Source organism: Nuphar pumila, chromosome 4 (genome assembly GCF_984573655.1).
Source record: "Nuphar pumila chromosome 4, dmNupPumi1.hap1.1, whole genome shotgun sequence".
Lineage (NCBI taxonomy): Eukaryota > Viridiplantae > Streptophyta > Magnoliopsida > Nymphaeales > Nymphaeaceae > Nuphar > Nuphar pumila.
The window spans coordinates 146,584,425-146,597,357 of NC_143252.1; the positions used below are offsets into that span (position 1 = coordinate 146,584,425).

Here is a 12,933-nt window from a genome sequence, read left to right on the forward strand (position 1 = left end):
GTGACGCCCATGAGATTTGAAACTAGACCACCTGCCTAGCGGCCTAGATCTCATCCCACTGCCCCAAACCCTTTTGGGGCATGTAACCTGTCATCTACCAAGTGTTTCCCAAACTCCGCAGGGGATCTTCCTTTTGCCGGAACAGAGTCCGTGGAAGCTTTTGGTTGGTAAATCCCAATTGGGTGCATGTTTATGTAGGACAGAACGGTCCATGCCATGCAAAAATTGTGGATCACACGTAAAACAGATGAAAAGCACGGCCTGTCAACGTAACCAAGCTCGAAATTTTTGCAGATGACGCAACATAATGTTGAAGCCTTGGTGGTCGTCAAGCCTGGAGAGCGCAAATTGATCGCAGGAATCATTACTGAGAGAGGTGGTTACTGATTCTTCTGTATAATAATAGTCGTAAGAGGTTTTTTTTTTACGGTCTTGCAAAAGAACGGTGCTGCAGACTATTTGAGAAAGATACAAGAAAGACCCTGCAGAGCCATCAAGGTTGGAGACATCATGACCGAAAAGGTACGTATGTTGCACTCTTCTCTTTTTAACAGAACATCGCCTGTTTTATCTTGCAGTTCCTCGTTACATTATTGATGGTATAATTTTGAACTATTCGCAGATCAAGCTCATAACCGTGGCTTCTGATATCAGTGTTCTGCAAGTAAATAAACTGAGAAAAGTAATTTAGACGGGGGTTTCTTGAATACTACTACTAATGCTCTGCTATTGCTTGCACGTGAATGTGCAGATCACGGAATCAGGCACGTGCCAGTCAGATGGGAAGATGGTGGGGATAGTCTCCATACGAGACGTTGTTCGAGCCATAGTAGAGGAGCAGCAGGAAGAGCTGAAGCGCTTCAATGAGTTCATCCGACGAGGCTATTGAGCAGTCGGAAGCACATTAAAAACAAGGGAAGAACCTGAAGAGAAGATTTCTATTCTGAATAAAGAAAGCCTTCCCATGTCGGGAGAAACAAGGTCTCATACAAAAAGAACAGGGGTGCAGAACAGTCGATTCCCTGACCATTCATTTGTTCTTTTCATAGTAATATATTACGGCTCTACGAGTGACACGTCCTCCATTTCCTAGGCATAGGCATGTCACAAGAAAAACATGCATAACAAAAACAAATAATTCTTTCATCAGTCACATTGTCGAAGCCTTCCTTGGAAAATGGAAATGTGCAAAATGTTTAATAAAAAAAAAGACCCCGCTTCCCAGGCTTCTTGCAGAGGGACGATATATTTTGGGAGGTGCACTGCTTTACATAATCTTGTGCCAACATCAATTTCCATGGGCCTTAAATGAACAATGCTCCCATCATCGCAGTAGAGCTGAGCTGCAAAAATCAAGAGCAGGCCAAACTATTCATCTGACAGATGAGTATGTGGTGAACTCCCTTGATGTGAAGTGAAAAGGCTGATGAGGAACAGGGTTCCTGTATCACAGCATCATGTTAGAAAAGAAGTTCCAGCTGGCACTAGTATGGGAAAGAAAGGAACAAAAAACGGTAAATGTCAGGGCTTTTGACATACCGGTGAGAACCATAAACTCGTATCTGCCGAATATGTGTGTCTCTCCCATTCAGGTGATTAGACAGCACAGCAATCTGAAGCATAAACGTATGGATAAATGTTTCTCTGCGACAGACCCAAACACATGGATATCACCATCCTCATAAGCTTAGTATCATAATATCATAAACACACAACTACAAAACACGTGCAAATGACCAAGTAGCGTCAAAAAGCAAATAATCTAAATTCAATGGCATTCAGATGACAGCCTTGTGAGAGCTTAATGCACATTTAGCGAGAGTAGCTTGTCAAAGATCGCCAAGGCAAAAAGACAAACTTCAAATAATTTATACTATCAATTTCTGGTTTAATTGATAAATACAAATTCCTCAACATTAAGGGCAGGTTGGCCTCCAACCCTGTGAGAATCATTCCCTCGAGATTTTCAGAGAATGATTCTTAGGAGGGTCATTTTCGCATAGCATTGCAAACATGAGAGAATTGTGCCTCAAGAATAACCCAATCTGAGGCAACTAAAAGCACAAATGTTTTAACTAACAACCCAAGCATGGTAACCTCGCCATGCAGCAAACCTATGCTTTGAGTAAAGGATAATTGGATGATGAAGTGCTAAACAGATTTTCCCACCATCCTAGCAATAACAGCAGAGGGGAAATACTGTCTGAATAGATGAGTGCTTTTATCCATTCCATAAGCTAGCCAGCGTACACAAGCAAAAAAGGCTACATTAGTTTTAATTAGCAAGCATCCAAAAGATTCAGCTGACAAAAAACATTTTTTAGGCCCATTTAGTTAATAAATTTGGTTTAGGCAGTTAGGCCTTGTTCGAACCCATATATTAGTAAGTACTTCAATTCACTAGTTTTAGCACTGGCTAAAACAAGGAAACCCAGGACACGATCAACTCTTCCAAACATATATTCTAAATCCATTTATCCCAGATTCTTTACTTTGTGCCTAGATTACTGCAACAAGCAACTTGCTTGCACTGCATGTATTGTAATGTCGTAAATGAAAGTTTAAAAGAAGCAATACAAAAGCCCTAAGCCTATATGACAGTATGTTGTGCCAGATGGGTACAAGATGTATTGTTGTAGGATATAAATGCCATCATGTAAACCAGAAAATAACCTAAGCATGCACAAACTTGAAAATTTGCAAACTCGTGAATATGCCAAACAAATTTAAAAACGTTTTACCTAGGGTCACTTTCAGAAAGGGGTATGTGAATCCAACCAATTGTCTTCTCAAGTTCCATCGTTTTGATTTCCTGCAAAAATGGAGATATGAATATGAATGCCTGAACCAAATTTGCACATCAAAAGGAAGAGAAAGCAGAGCACATGTAGATCACATCAGATCAACTGAATATATAGTACTGAGAGTTTATAATCTCAAATTCATACAACCAGCATATGCTTGCTACCCTTGTGGGTTCCAAACTCCTTAGTGAAAAACTCACATTTTCTATTTTTATTTACCCTTTTTTTTTGCACATCTTGTTAAATTGTATCCCATATATATATTTATATATATAGAGAGAGGGATACATATACATATATATTTTTCATATATATGTATATGTATCTATCTATTTATATATATACAAATATATATACTTTTACTTTTGTAATACCCACTAGGGGTAAATCTGTCTTTTCCCTATTCACGTACCTTTATTTTTTGTAATTTCTTTTCTTTCTTTTTTGTTATTTTTTATTTTTGTTCTTTGGCTTTTGGCCATGGAGAGGCCCACCTCATGTGAAGGTTGGGCCCCTCCAACGGTCCAACGATCACATGAGGGAGCCCCTCCAAAGGCCCTCTCATGTCTTATAAATAGGGGACTTCCCCTCATTGTAACTTAAGCTTTTTAGTAAAGCTCTCACTTGTGTTCAATAAAAGGATTCTTTTTATTTGTATGCCTTTGTTCATTTGTATCCGTGTGGGTGTTAATCTTGTACCTTTGTGCACACCTCGTATCAAGAATATAGTGCCTTTGTGCACAATTTCTTTGTAGACTTTTTCACATGGTATCATAGCTTGGTCTCTAGAAGAAGAAGAGCTCAGGTATTGCATTATCTTGGTGGTCGTCTCGAAGAGCATGCCCATCTATCTTTCTCAATCTTTTGGCACAAAAAGCTCTTGCAAATCATTTCAAGAAAAGCACAATACATCAAGTAAGCTCAAAGAAGACACGTTATGGTAAGATTTTATTTTTTGAAGACTTTCTTTCTCATAAAGGCACTTCCATGGGAGAAAAGGATTCTCATTTTTCCCTCGGATTTAAACTCAATGGTCCAACTATCACGTTTGGGCTGACAATATGGAAGCCCATATTAAAGGAAAAGGCCTTTAAAGCTATGTCAAAGGCATTATTCTCGAACCTGAACAAAAAATCACCACTATTGAAAAAGGTGAAATTAAGGTTCTTGATGGGGAAGAAAGAGAGAAGACTTTTGAAGAATATAATAACATGCATGAGGAATGGGAAATGAAGAATTACAAAAATCCTTTCATTGATTTTTTCTTCGGTTGAGACCCGAATTAATGCAAATATTTTAAATTTTAAGAAGGCGTCTCAAGTATGAAAGTATCTTGAGAGGATGTATACCTCAAAGGATTTGTCCTACAAATATTATCTTCAAAAAAGGGCTTTAATCCTTCAACAAGGCGAATTGACTATTAGAGAATATTTCACCGAATTATCCTCTATTTGGGATGAGCTTGCTATGCTTGAACAAAAATGAAGTGGAGAAGTCATTGAGCTTCGACACAAGCAATTGAAAGAATATCGATTTTTTAATTTCTTGAACGGGCTTAGACTCAAGTTCAAACAAATAAGATCATCTCTTTTATCTTCTTTCACTTCTCCACCACTTGAAGATGTTCTTACTAAGTTAAGTGGAGAAGAAACGCGTATGGGAATGAGCAAGACCAATCTGAGTGTTCTTGCGATACTTTCAAACCAAGAAGAAAATGAAGGAGCATATGCCGTTTCTAGACCGAGGAATAACTTGAAAACATACAAACTCTCTCATTTTAAAAATCAAAATCAAGGAGCGAGAGAAAATGGTGGTCAAAACGGAAGGTACCAAGGAAGAGATTATAGCAAAATTATATGTCATTTTTGTAAAGAGTTGGGACACATCAAACTCCAAAATGAAAGAAGATGGTGGCTATATCTACCACATTTCAACCACATAAGGAAGATGGTTCATCTACTTCCACCAATGGAGCTCTATCTCTAAGTCAAATCGTGAAAGCTCTTCAACCTCTTCTCAAGGGATCAATTTTTGAGGCCACCATATCTATATTCTCTCCTCCCGGTAAGACTTCTTGGCTTTTAGATTTGGGTGCCTCCTTTCATACGTCTTCAAATATCTTTTCTCTTTCCGAATATTCAAAAAATATATTTCCATCTTTTGTTTCAACCGCGGATGACACTTCTCTTAAAATCAAAGGAATTGAAAACTTTGAAAATCAAAGATTTGTTATTTTCAAAATTAGAGTTATACCAAAATTAAATTTAAATTTGCTTTCGGTCTCTCAATTCTCAGACCATCGATGTGATATAAAATACTCATCTAATAAATGTTGGATACAGGATCGTCGGTCTGAAAAATTGATTGAGGAAGGCTTTAGGAAGGGAGATCTATACTACGTGGACTTTCTTCAAATACCAAAGAACCCTTTTTGTAATGTTGCCCAACATAAAGATATAAATGTTTGGCACAGAAGACTTGGGCATCCCAATGTCATCAAGCTTTTTTATTTACATTTTTGTTAAAAATCTTTGTAAAAGTGGTTTCACTTGTAATGATTGTATTCTTGAAAAAATAATAAGCTTTCCTTTTGAACAAAGAACTATGTTTACAACCAAATCATTTGAACTTGTTCATTCAGATGTGTGGAGACCAGCACCCGTTATATTGAAAAGAGGGTTTGCTTATTATGTTATTTTTGTTGATGACTATTCTAAATATTGTTGGATATACTTTCTTAAACATAAACATGAGGTTTTTGCATCATTTAAGGCATATCACATGATGACTAAGAATCAATTTAATGAAAACCTAAAAATTCTTATGACTGACTTAGGAGGTGAGTATATTTCAAATGAGTTCAAAAGTTATTTTGAAAATTATTGAATTGTTCATCAAAAGTCTTGTCCTAAAACACCTCAACCAAATGGTCTAGCCGAAAGAAAACATAGACATATTATTAAAACCACTAGAACCTTATCTCTCAAAACATTCTAAAAAGATTTTGGGCCGAGGCGGCCCTTGCATCCGTTTATCTTATGAATCGTCTTCCATCCAAAAATTTAAATAAAATTTCACCTTTTGAAAAACAACCCGACTATAATAGGTTGAGAATTTTTTGATGCAAACGTTTTGTTCTTAAGGATAAAAATGACAAACTCTCACCAAAATCCATTCCTTGGATATTTCGAAACTCAAAAAGGGTTTCGATGTCATGATATTAAAAATGACAAACTGTATGTTTCTAGGAATGTAACTTTTTTGGAAAACGTTAGTGGTTTTGAAAAATATGAACCTCATGAAGAGAACGTGGACTATTCTTTCTTGTTTGACTTATTATCTAGAAATGATGATATTTCTAGTGATGATGAATTCACTCATAATGATCTTAGTGATAATGAAGTAGAAGAAAATAACAACTCTTCTCAATCTACCGATCATTATATTTAGGAAAGGGCATTTAGTGATCCTATCACTTATACACGTAGAGATAAAAACATTTTTAGAAGTTCAATTGAAAAATATAGTGAACCTAGTGAATCTACCTCTTCACATGATGAAAATCCTCGAAGAACCGAAAGGACTAGAAGAGTTCCTTCCAGGTTTATATCCTATGACTCATTCTCACCTAAATATAGAGTTTGTCTTAGTGTCATTCACTCATATGTGGAACCTAAAAACTTTGAAGAAGCCAACAAGAGTGTCGAATGGAGAAAAACTATGGATAATGAACTTAGAGCTCTTAGGAAAGCTAACATGGGAATTTCAAAATCTTCCTAGTAGTAAAAAAACTATAGAATGTACATGGGTTTTTAAAGTCAAGACCAAGAGTGATGGATCTCTTGAAAGGTATAAAGCCCGTCTAGTTGCCAAAGGGTATAGTCAAGAATATGGAATAGACTATGATGAGACATTTACCCCCATTGCGCGTATGGTTAAGATGTCTCATTACCATCGCTTTAATTAAGAAATGGAATATTTATCAAATGGATGTCAAAAATGCATTTTTGAATGGTAATCTTAACGAAGAAGTCTATATGGATGCTTCCCCAGGTATGAAAATTACTAAAGATAAAGTGTTTCGCCTACGAAAAGCTCTTTATGGTTTGAAAAAAGCTCCCAAGGCTTGGTACGATAGATTTAACAATGTAATGTTGGAAAATAGATTTTCTTCATGTTTTACTGACACAACTTTGTTTGTCAAGAAATCCAATGCAGGGATAGTAATTTTACTATTATATGTTGATGATATGCTAATAACATGTGACGATATTAAACGGATTAAGAGCATAAAATCTATTATAAAAGATAGATTTAAAATGTCCGACTTGGGGTTCCTAACATATTTTTTAGGAATTGAAGTTGCCTATTCTCATAGAGGTTATTTTTTATCTCAAACTAAACTTGCATTTGAGATCATTGACAGGTCAAGAATTACAAATGACAAGATTTGTGAAACTCCCGAAGTAGTAGGAACAAAGATGAAAATCGATTATGGGATTCTTCTAAAAGACTCCACTCCTTACAGGCAACTTGTTGGATCCCTAATGTATCTTAGAATTACTAGACCTGATATTTCACATGTTCATATTGCAAGCCAATTCTAATATGCGCCTACATTAGTTCATATGAGTGCAGTTCTCTGGATCATCTGATATATAAAGGGATCATTGAATAAGGGAGTATTTTTATCTTCATATTCTGAATTAAATTTAATAGCTTATACTGACTCTGATTGGGGAGGTGACCCAAATAACCGTCACTCTACCACTGATTTTTGTGTGTTTTTAGGAGAATCATTAATCTCTTGGAGATGCAAGAAGCAACAAAAGGTGTCATTATCATCTACTAAAGATGAATATCGAGCCATGACAACTACTACCTTAGAGATTGTCTGGATTCGCCAGCTACTGGAAGATATGGGGATTTATGTTCAAGGGCCCATAAAACTGTGCTGTTATAATAAGAGTGCAATCTATATTGCAAAAAATCACACATTTCATGAGCGCACAAAGCACATTGAGATGGACTGCCACTATGTTAGAGAAAAATGTCTGAAAAAAGTTATAGATCTTCCTTATGTAACACCAGAATATCAATTGGTGGATTTCTTCACCAAGGTGCTTTGTTCTCCTAGATTCAACTTTCTCATCGGCAAACTTTCGGTCATTGCGCCCTAAGTTTGAGGAGGGGTGTTAAATTGTATCCCATATATATATTTATATATAGAGAGAGATACATATACATATATATTTTTCATATATATGCATATGTATCTATCTATTTATATATATACAAATATATATACTTTTACTTTTGTAATACCCACTAGGGGTAAATCTGTCTTTTTCCTATTCATGCACCTTTCTTTTTTGTAATTTTTTTCTTTTTCTTTTCTTTCTATTTTGTTATTTTTGTTCTTTTTGGCTTTTAGCCATGGAGGGGCCCACCTCATGTGAATGTTGGGCCCCTCCAAAGGTCAATAATATGACCGTTGGAGGGGCTCCAACAATCACATGAGGGAGCCCCTCCAAAGGCCCTCTCATGTCTTATAAATAGGGGACTTTCCCTTCATTGTAACTTAAGCTTTTTAGTAAAGCTCTTACTTGTGTTCAATAAAAGGATTCTTTTTATTTGTATGCCTTTGTGCATTTGTATCCGTGTGGGTGTTCATCTTGTGCCTTTCTGCACACGTCTCATATCAAGAATATAGTGTCTTTGTGCACAGTCTCTTTGTAGACTTTTCACACATCTTACCCTCCAAATGTGATTAGTATAAGTTGGCCCTTAGATCATGTTTACCTCATGTGTATGTTGTTGAGGAATGTCATATTCATATCACAAGTGTGTGTATGCTACCCTCTTTTGTCTTTGTACATATGTTTATTATAGAGGGGTGCATTTGTAACTTAGCTATAGGGATTATAGTCAATAACTTTTGTCTTCTAGTGTAACCATAAGGCCACCCCATAAGTGTTGTATTCTCCAATTCTTTAAGAACTAATGAAGTTTCTAAGACTTCTCTATCTTCTTCCTTTCTTATGCTTTAATGGATGCCAATGCTTGAATATATGTCAGATTTTCCAGGCTTTGTAAAATCAACAGATAGCACTAAAAAGGCTACTCCTAATAGAAGTGGTAGGATTATTACAAGTATTCCTGCTGGAACAGAAATATGCTGTAAATTAAATTAACCAATCAAAAACACCATATTCATATGCAAAAGTACATTGGGAGACCTTGACACATCCATATCCATATGCATGAAAATTGGCCACATTCATAACTGATTTTTCTCGTTACAATACAACTAAAGATTTCACCCAGCATCACTAGTGATAGACCTGATCAGGTTGTACAAACGTGATCCTATCTATCTCTAACGCCCCCAAAATCTTGGACTTCTAACTTTTTAGGGAAATTTTGAAAGTCTTGTAATCATTCCTTTATCAGAGTTTTAAATAGTAATTCAGCGAAAACTGATATTTTTGTCAACAGACCTTTGGCACATTACTTGCGTAACCTTTCCTTTACACAACGGAATTGAAACTTCGTAAATTCAAAACTAAATAGATTAAAAAGAAATGCAGTTTTAATAATTTAGAGTTAATACAAAAAGAGGAATTTTCAAGAAAACCCTTATGCAAAATTACAAAAATATCTTCAAGTGCGAAACATCAGGGAAAGAGTCTCATCTTGATGCCATCAAGTCATTGTACCATCGCATGTCGTACCGACCTAATCATCACCTGTACCCGTAAGACGGGTTAGTTTCATGAAAAACCGATAAGTGCACAAGTGTGACAATATAGAACAATTCTAGCATATACATTTAATTCATACATGATACGTAATTCAACAAGTAATGTGAACATATCTAGCATATGTATTTTATTCAAATATAATACCCAATTCAACAAGTAATGTAAACATATCTAGCATATGCATTTAATTTAAACATGATACGCAATTCAATAAGTAATTTGAACATGATAACTTTGTTTCGATATTAACTGGCATGCAGATACGCACAAGAACGAATCGTAGAAACAACTAAGACTAATCCAGGGGTTTATTATGCCATGTATTTTTGATACCCCGGCTAGCTAGCTGAGTCCGTTCCTAAGAGGGCGGTCAGTGACCGAGAGAGATTTTCCAAAAGCATACGTAGCAAGGGATGCATTCAACTTCTGCAGAAGTCTATGAGATCTACCACCTAAGATAATTTTTGATAGTCCTGTCCCCTAACTCTGATGACTGGGGACACCGAGTCATTTGTCCAAAGGGTGGTTGTTAACAACCTGTCCATCGGAGTTTTTGTATCATTACATCCTCTCTCTTGACGAAAAACAACGGGGCAAATGGGTGCGCCAGGTTTTATTTAACTGAAAACTCATTCTACATGCTCTGGTCTTTCAAATCAGCTCGAGCATCTTGCCTGTGAAGTCGATCATCACTATTTATGTGATTTTCATTTCATCATTGTGCCTTTACACGTTACAAGGTTACCATAAACCTCTCGTCCAATCATCGTAGTACTAACATGCTGTGCATGTCTGAAAGTACCGCTACGATGAGAGGAGTATAGGTTTCTCAGAAAGAAACCCCAACTTTAATGTGATGTGAAAGAAATGATGTAATCATTTTGGTTTACATTTGACATGCTCTGGTCATTTAAACCAGCACGAGCATCTTGCTTGTGAAAGAAAAACATCACTATGTAATTGATTTCCACAATGTGTCATTCGCACACTTTGAGGTTACACAAACCTCTCATCCAATCATCGTCGTACTAACATGTCGTGTCTGTCTAAAAGTACGGTTACGATGAGAGGGATATTGGTTTCTCAAAAGAAACTCCAACTTGATGTTTCGTAAAAGAAAAAAAATATAACTGTAATAACCCGACAAAAAAATTTGTTTGGATCCGGACTCGGACCCATATCTGACCCGGGAGAATAAGTCGGCTGCGTGCTTTTAAAAGTTTTGTAATTTTAAGGGGGAGGTCGCCGGCGAGACGAGGGAGGAAGACGAGAGGGTGAGCGAGGGAGAGAGACAGAGCAGGAGGCTGTCGAGGATTTTGGCTGAGTGGTAGCCGGGAGTCGAGAGGGGATTCCCAGCGTAAGGAGGGGCTCCGGCTGCGGCGATGGTCGGAGGTTGCGCAAAGAGAGGGATCTTCTGGATGGGAAAAACAATAAGTATGGATGTATGTGTGTCAGCATATGCAAGCACATGCAAGAGTGTGTGTGTGTGTGTGCGTGCTATCAGCACCCTATGAAACAACAAAGTGACACACACACATGCACACACACAAGCAAGCAAGAAAAAAAAGAAAGCAACCTATATATAATGTCATGGAACACACCTCATAACCATTACAGTTTGGTCGCAAATTTTCTTCATAAATAGTCTAAGACACACAAACAGAAAAGTTATAAAGCTTATCTAAGAGTTAAAATGAAATGAAAGTACATATTTACATTCGGATGCCTTAAAAGAAATGATCAGCGAAGTCAGCAGAGGCACCTTTCTAAATGTCCTGTGGTAGAGTTCACATGACTGTAGTAAAGTCACCGCTCATATCACGCAAAGTAGCAAACAATTCTCTTGGACTTTAACCCTATGAAATTACCTTCAAGTTATGAAAACCATCACCAACACGAATTGATATCTTGCTTGGAGTGTAGCTCTCATCAAGCTTAAAATCAACATAAAGTACCAGTAGCTGCACAGCAAATAAATAAACATGAAATCCGTAAGGAATTGTTGAAATAACTAACAGAAGAAACAAACCTGAAGCTTAACTTTCCTCTGGAATTGGATATTTACTAAATGAGGTTGGGCACCATCAGACCTGCAATTGAAGGGTAAATATCTCAAGAAACTGCTAGAAATACTCAGGCATGGATAGTAGAACTTGCAATTCTCATAAAGAAAAGGAAGAAAAAAGAAACGAAAAAACCTGTGGGAAAACAACTAAAAGCATTTGTTTTTTTGTTTTATTTGGTCAGTATTTCAACGCAATCGGAATTTCATATACACAGAACTATGGGTATAAGTATTGTCTCTTAATTTGTGTGTTAGTTGACTCTATGAACTTCATTATGCTATCTAGTAATCTTGTTTCATTGGTCATTTCATTATCGCTTCTTCTTCCTCTTTATCAACTCTCATCTTTCATCAATCAATTGGTGACTAAGAAACATGATGCATTTAAGTTTAGAAAAAAAAGAACAAATCAATTCTTTTATCAGCAACCACAATTTAGTTGGCCACCTTGAAGGGCATATGTTCCTCTATGTCACATGGGTAAGGCTACTCACAGGATAAGCGGCCCATCCATATGGCCAGGCTCTAAAAGTAAAGCTATGTCAAAATTTTATTATGAAAATAAATAAAATTAATAAATGTATAAAATTTTTATATATAAAATAAATTGAGAGAGAGAGTTGGACTCACGAACTTGACCTAGAGAGAGAGAAATAGAGTTGGCATTTTTACCAAAATGCCCAAAAAAGTTAAAGATACTACACCCTTTGTCCTGTTCACGATAGGGGTAATTAAAAAATTAAAAAACAAACTGAAAATTGACCTTTAACCCAACATGAATAACTTTGTCATTTTGAATTTGTTAAAACTTATAACTGTAAAGTATATTTGTCCCCTAACGCTCCTCTTTCTTCCTACAAAATGGTGAGGAAAGTAGGCCTTTAGATTAAGAAAAAACTAATGGTCTAACTCAAGTTCTCATTACAAGAGCATGTGACTCACGTAAATGCAGCTCGTTATACATAAAAAAAGTTCCAATTGTTGTTATTTTCTTAAAGACGTTGGTGAGGAGCTAGGAAGTTATTTATAGGACCATTAATTGGAAGCAAGCCAATGCACATAATGACTACATGGGCAGTTTTGAACCATGAAATTTTGGTTTTGGACCTAAGGTTAGTGAGTCCATATTGGGTTCAAAGTGCTCAGCATGATAGGCCCATAATCAGATAAGGATCCACTTAGTTATCTACCTGATGTGGATCTAAAGTCACATTTACCATCATGTCATCTCAATTTAATGCATCACGATATATTCTTTTATTTGGATCCTATATCACATTGCCAAATGCAACAATTCATA

At 36.4% G+C, this 12,933-nt stretch overlaps 1 protein-coding gene and 1 pseudogene across 2 annotated transcripts in view; one reads left to right on the forward strand and one right to left on the reverse strand.

Moving 5' to 3' along the window:
• The first annotated feature begins 294 nt into the window (after positions 1–294).
• On the forward strand, positions 295–889 carry LOC149841553 (CBS domain-containing protein CBSX3, mitochondrial pseudogene; annotated as a pseudogene).
• LOC149841554 (anaphase-promoting complex subunit 10-like) overlaps positions 807–12,933 on the reverse strand; it is a 67,125-nt gene continuing 54,998 nt past the window's right edge. Inside the window, exons 3-7 of one of the 2 annotated variants that reach the window (XM_090003909.1) lie at positions 11,598–11,658; positions 11,437–11,529; positions 2,742–2,812; positions 1,540–1,644; positions 807–1,442 (exon numbers count right to left, since the gene is read on the reverse strand). In XM_090003909.1, coding sequence (XP_089860035.1) covers positions 1,373–1,442; positions 1,540–1,644; positions 2,742–2,812; positions 11,437–11,529; positions 11,598–11,658 — 400 coding nt within the window. In that variant the 3' untranslated portion in view covers positions 807–1,372. Of the gene's footprint in view, positions 1,443–1,539; positions 1,645–2,741; positions 2,813–11,185; positions 11,530–11,597; positions 11,659–12,933 lie in introns of those variants that run through there. The other variant, XR_016431453.1, reaches the window with a different exon arrangement.